The sequence below is a fragment of the Tursiops truncatus genome, chromosome X (assembly GCF_011762595.2).
Source record: "Tursiops truncatus isolate mTurTru1 chromosome X, mTurTru1.mat.Y, whole genome shotgun sequence".
NCBI lineage: Eukaryota > Metazoa > Chordata > Mammalia > Artiodactyla > Delphinidae > Tursiops > Tursiops truncatus.
The window spans coordinates 3,572,108-3,577,919 of record NC_047055.1 but is presented as its reverse complement, the minus strand read 5'-3'; the positions used below and the strand labels follow the sequence as shown (position 1 = coordinate 3,577,919).

Below are 5,812 nucleotides of genomic sequence, written 5' to 3'. Positions count from 1 at the left end.
CGCTCTGCAATCTACAGCGCTTTGCCAGGTGTTTGCGTAAGAGAGGGAGGGAGAACTTGCTAGAAACGGATGCGCAGTGGCTGGTGGGGAGGAGGTGGATTCTGAGCTGGTCACGACGCAGGGTACCTGGGGGATGTGGTGGGAGGCGGAGCGGCTAGAGGGGAAGCACATACAAGGCAGCCGGAAGCAAGACGACACCTCGATGTGGATTTGTCCAAAAAGAGTTGGAGATCAAAGCGGGGGTGATCAGGGAGCTCTGATTGGTCGGGGGGAGGGATTTGGGGTGGGGCTAGCCACCTCTTGAGGCTTTAAAAGCTCATCGGAGAGGGGCGGGAGCGCTGTCATTTGCTCTCCGACTCTCGGAGGGGTGACAGCTTTCCTGAAGCTCCTGGCGACAGAGCAGGTGTTCGCTGTCCAGACCCGGCTGGAAGGACCTAACGGTCTCCAGCAGCAACATGAGGCCTACCCTGGCAGTTCCCAGCCCATACGGCTGTGTCGGCTGTAAACTGCCGCAGCCAGACTACCCACCAGCTCTAATCATCTTTATGTTCTGCGCAATGGTCATCACCATAGTCGTAGACCTGATCGGCAACTCCATGGTCATTTTGGCTGTGTCAAAGAACAAGAAGCTCCGAAATTCTGGTAAGACCCCTTTCCTTCTCCCTACCCACCGTGCAGCCACTTGCAACCCCTACCTAGGGTGTTAGTTTGGGCTCCTGCAATAGGGAACCCGTGGATGGATCCTGCTCCCCATTTCCCTGCGAGCCTGAGTGATGATGTTCCGCCGTGGGGGGGGGGGCCCATAAACTCAGAGCTTCTCCAGGCTGCGGAGGTTCGGAGAAGCTCTGGGCAACCACGTGCAAATCCCCGTCCCTGCGGTGCGCGGCACACCGCCGAGCCCGGCCCCGTCGGGAACCTGATGCAGAGGGAGCCGGCACCCGAGCGGAGAGTCCGGCGGCCGCCCGGGGACAGCACGCCGAGCCGGACGCCGCAGAGGTGGCCGCGCCGAGGCAGCGCGGGAGGAATTAACGCGGAGGGAGCAGCGGGGTTGCTACCCGCTCCGGTAAAGTTAAGTTCTCGGCGGCTGAGGCGGCGCTTGCCGGAGCGCAGCGCGGCGGCCGAGCCCAAGCCCGGCCGAGTCCCCGCTCGCCGCAGCCCCGTGACTCCAGGGTGGCTCCCGGGCAGCTCCCGGGCGGCGGAGCGCAGACCCCCGCGCCTGAGTGTGAAGCAGGGCGGTCTGAGCCCGCCAGAGCCGAGCTCCGTCCGCCCGTCCCAGGGCGCACGGCGGAGAGAGGCGAGCGGCCGGCTGGGCGCAGCAGGCGGTGGCAGCGACGGCGGCGGCGGCGGCGGAGACCCCGAAGTCCGTAAGCGGGGTACCGGGGGTCGCAGGGCGGGGCGGCGGAAAGGTTCGGGAGCTCGGCGTCCCGGGGACACAGAAGACGGCAGAACCGGTGAGGATCGCGGGAGGGCTGCAGGAGAGCTCAGAGGGGATGGTGGGGGGCGCAAGGGAGACCGCAGAGCGCGCGGACGTGGGACGAGGTGGGGCGGCGAGCGAGACTCCCCTCGCGGCCTGCCAGTGCCAAGGGGAGGGGGCCGGCTGCGAGCGGGCCTGGGGGACCGTGCTGGAGGCTGCAGGGCGCTGCGCCCCTTGCCGGGGGCGGGGGCGGCAGACGCTGCGGAGCCTTGAGCCGCCTTTGCAGGTTGGGCGGGAGAGGGCTCGAGAGGGGAGGTGGGGGAGGGGCCAAGGGGCCCAAACGCCCAGCTCGGGCCCCGGATGGGAAGGGGCGGCGCCCAGGGCCTCCGCTGCCTGGATCCCGGCCGGCTGGGGCCGGAGGGCAGAGGGGAGCGAGGGGGCGGGGTCTGAGGGGGTCGGGCACCCACAGGACCCGGGCGGGCGGGGTGCCGGGGAGTGGAGGCCGCCACTCTCTGGGGGATTACTTTGCTTGGACGAGGAATCACAAACACCACTGAAGTTTCCAAATGCAGTGACGGGCACACAGTCATTAAAAGTTTTCTTTTAAACTTTTGATGGGTGTGTCTGATTTCTCCTCGGTCCCCCGGAGACGTGGGGCCGCACACTTGGATCTCACGTGCGCTCCAGCAGTGCGGTCCCAAGAGGCCCAACCCCGGAGCCCCCGGGGGTTGGGGCACCTGCAAAGTCCATTTTCTCTTTTTTCCTTTTCTCCTTCACCTTCCTTTCCTTCCATAATTCAAATAAAGGTTTTTAGCGTTGTTGTGGTTTTGTTTTTAAGTCTTTGCCCTCTCTCTTCTGCTCTTTTCTTCTCCGAATTCATTACTTTGAGGGAAAACCCTAGAAAGAACCTCTTGGGTAGAAAGCGCCGAGGCCTGGCCTTGGCAGTGCTGGCGGAAGGAAGCAGAACGAGCCGTTCCTTTGCCCTTTTAAAAGTGCTCATTTTCTCCCAGTCCGAGATGAAGTGCAATATTTTGCCAAACCAATGCTAATTAGCAATGAGGTGTTTCCAGAGAAAGGGCTCCGCATCTGCACTTGGCCTTGCAGGTTTTACAAACAGCGTTCCTCCCGCCGCCCTACAAAACAGGAGTGCCCCCCCCCCCCACCGGCACTTTCCTGTTTAGCCCGCAGGCTCCAGTAAAGCCCGGGACCGGGGGCCTGGAACCAGTGTGCAGGGTGGCGAACGTGCTGGTGCCCGGCTCTGCTCGGGGACCCGCGTGAAGCAAGCAGTTCTGCTAATCCTTGCAGGGATTTTCCTGATTTTTTCCCCTCTTTGCTCACTTTCTCAGACTAAATTTTACAGGGCCTCTCCCCACCCTCAGTTTTTACTCTTAGGTTACCTCTGAAATGGTAAGTATTTACTGGGCTAAGTCTTAGATTACTGTCTGATCCCGCTGGGAAAGACCGCTTAAGAAAACGACATGCCCTTTCTCGGACAGTTCTCTTTAGACATGTTTGCGTTGTAAATGCGATGGTACGTTAGAGAAGGCAGAGGGCTAATTTTTTTTTCGGGGTTGGGGGAGGTTGAGGCTTCCTGACAGTCCTCCAATCTCTCCACCCACCCCAGTCCCTACCCTCCAGCCTGTTTCCGACAGACAGCTCCATCCAGCTCCCCTCTACTTCCTCCCTCCCCCCACCCGTACTCCGCCAAAACTTCGCGTTTTGTTTTTGTTCAAAATGATGGCCACAGGTCTGTGTGTGTGGGAGTGAGAAGGGCTCCCCAACGGGCTTTCGTGTTTACTGCTTTCTGACTTCACTTTTTTCCCAAAGCAGAGATGATGTTGTTTGAAAGGAAAAAAAGGTTGTCAAAGGACAGGTCCCCCAAACCTGCTTGTGCATCGGAATCATCTGGGACATGCTTGTAACTAAAAATAAAAACACAACTGTATTTCTTGAAAAGAATTCTAGAAGTCGAAATTGTCACGACTCCAGCTGGCCTTTTCTTCCAGCTTATATTTGTAGATTTCCAAATGTAACCATTTGTTCTTCTCTGTCTTCCTCCCCCGCCCCCACCCCCACCCCCGCCCCACCCCGCCCCGCCCCAATATGCTTTTCAGGCAACATCTTCGTGGTTAGCCTCTCTGTGGCTGATATGCTGGTGGCCGTCTACCCCTATCCTCTGATGCTGCATGCCATGGCCGTTGGTGGCTGGGATATGAGCCAGTTACAGTGCCAGATGGTTGGATTCATCACAGGGCTGAGTGTGGTCGGTTCTATCTTCAATATTGTGGCAATTGCTATCAACCGTTACTGCTACATCTGTCACAGCCTCCAGTATGAGCGCATCTTCAGTGTGCGCAATACCTGCATTTACCTGGTTGTCACCTGGATCATGACCGTCCTGGCTGTCCTGCCCAACATGTACATTGGCACCATCGAGTATGATCCTCGCACCTACACCTGCATCTTCAACTATCTGAACAACTCTGCCTTTGCTGTGACCATCGTCTGCATCCACTTTGTCCTTCCTCTGCTCATAGTGGGTTTCTGCTACGTGAGGATCTGGACCAAAGTGCTGGCAGTCCGCGACCAGGCTGGGCAGAATCCTGACAACCAGCTTGCCGAGGTTCGCAATTTTCTAACCATGTTTGTGATCTTCCTCCTCTTTGCAGGGTGCTGGTGTCCTATCAACGTGCTCACTGTCTTGGTGGCTGTCAGTCCAAAGGAGATGGCAGGCAAGGTCCCCAACTGGCTTTATCTTGCATCCTACTTTGTAGCCTACTTCAACAGCTGCCTCAATGCTGTGATCTACGGTCTCCTCAATGAGAATTTCCGAAGGGAATACTTTACCATCTTCCATGCTATGCGGCATCCTATCCAGTTCTTCTCTGGCCTCATCACTGATGTTCGGGAAATGCGGGAGGCCCGAGCCTTCGCCCGCGCCCGCGCCCGCACCCGTGACCGAGCCCGCGAACAAGCCTGTACTGCTGTGGAGGAAATACCGATGAGCGTCCGAAATGTTCCACTACCTGGTGATGCTGCAGCTGGCCAACCTGAGTGTGCCTCCGGCCACTCCAGGCCAGCCTCTGGCCACTCCAGGTCTGCCTCTGCCCACCGCACATCTGCCTCTGTTCACCATAAGTCTGTCTTTAGTCACTCCAGGCCTGCCTCTGGCCACCGTAAATCTGCCTCTGGCCACTCCAGGTCTACCTCTGGTCACCCCAAGTCTGCCACTGTTTACCCTAAGCCTGCCTCTGTCCACTTCAAGGCTGACTCTGTCTATTTCAAGCCTGCCTCTAGCCACCCCAAGCCTGTCACTGGCCACCACATCCCTGCTGGCAGCCACTCCAAGGCTACCTTCAGCCCTGCCACCAGCTACCCTAAACCCACCACTGGCCACACCAAGCCTGCTACCACCCACCCCGAGCCTGCCGACTATCCTGAGCCCGTTGCCACCAGCCACCTGGAGCCTGCCATCGCCGGCCAGCCTGAGCCCACTGCTGCTGGCCACCTGGAGTGTGACATCACTGACCTCCCTGAGCCCGCCTCCAGCCCTGCCACTGAGTCCCCCAAGCCTGTTGCCAGCCCGCTGGAGCCTGCTGCTGCCGCTGCCCCTGTTGACCCCTTTGTGGTCACCATTGCCACCGATGATTACCAGGAGGTTGTGGTTATCGATGTTGAAGCTGATTCTGATGAAGTGGCTGTGTGATCTTAGGGGCGGCCAAGCAGTGGTCCCCTTTCGAGGTTGGCTAGCATATGTAATACAAAGTGAGATATCTTAGTGCACCTGCACACAGACACATGCAGACACTGACGGAGAGTGTAAGCTACACCTACCTTCAGGCATACTCCTCCTTTCCATTATGTCTGCAAAAGTGTGAGTGTGTGTGTGTGTGTGTGTGTGTGCGCGCGCTTGCTCCTTTAGAGACCAATTTCCCCTCAAGTTTGACTTCTGTTGTTCTGAGCCTCCCTTTCCTCCTGTGGTTGACTGTGAGCCCACAGTGATCCTTGAACTTGTAGACTTTGGTTTTTCCCCACTCCTCATTTCCTTCTCCTTGTTCCTGCTCTCTTCTCCCATTCCTCTGGGGGTGGGGGTGGGGTGGGTGGGGGAGGAGCGCATGCGCAATGGTAAATGTGCGCTGTGGTAAAGCCTTCTGTAAAGTGAATGTGACCGCAGAGCTTTATGTGTTTAAGTATTTATTGTACATTTAACGGCAGTAAGAAAGGCAATTGCGATAAAGTACAAGTATTTGAAACAGTTTCCTTTCTAAATTCCAGCAACAAAATATGACCCCTATCTGAAGAACACAATTTACTGACCTCTTATTAAAATAAATATTTATGCCTATGAGATCAAATGGCAAAAGGAAAGATATTGCCGCACCAAATACATTGGTGCTG

At 57.3% G+C, this 5,812-nt stretch overlaps 1 protein-coding gene across 1 annotated transcript; it reads left to right on the top strand.

The window, feature by feature from the left end:
- Positions 1 to 455: 455 nt before the first annotated feature.
- GPR50 (G protein-coupled receptor 50) lies at positions 456 to 5,125 on the top strand. Its single transcript, XM_019939254.2, has 2 exons — positions 456 to 642; positions 3,529 to 5,125. Exons 1-2 carry the CDS (start codon positions 456 to 458, stop codon positions 5,118 to 5,120), a joined length of 1,779 nt encoding a protein of 592 aa, XP_019794813.1. The 3' UTR covers positions 5,121 to 5,125.
- Positions 5,126 to 5,812: the final 687 nt, after the last annotated feature.

What these genes read in the sequence shown, in the direction of transcription:
- GPR50 (XM_019939254.2), top strand. Translation starts at nt 456, where the DNA reads ATGAGGCCTACCCTGGCAGTTCCCAGCCCATACGGCTGTGTCGGCTGT. An exon ending in CAAGAAGCTCCGAAATTCTG is followed by an intron (nt 643 to 3,528) that starts GTAAGACCCCTT and finishes TATGCTTTTCAG; the next exon opens with GCAACATCTTCGTGGTTAGC.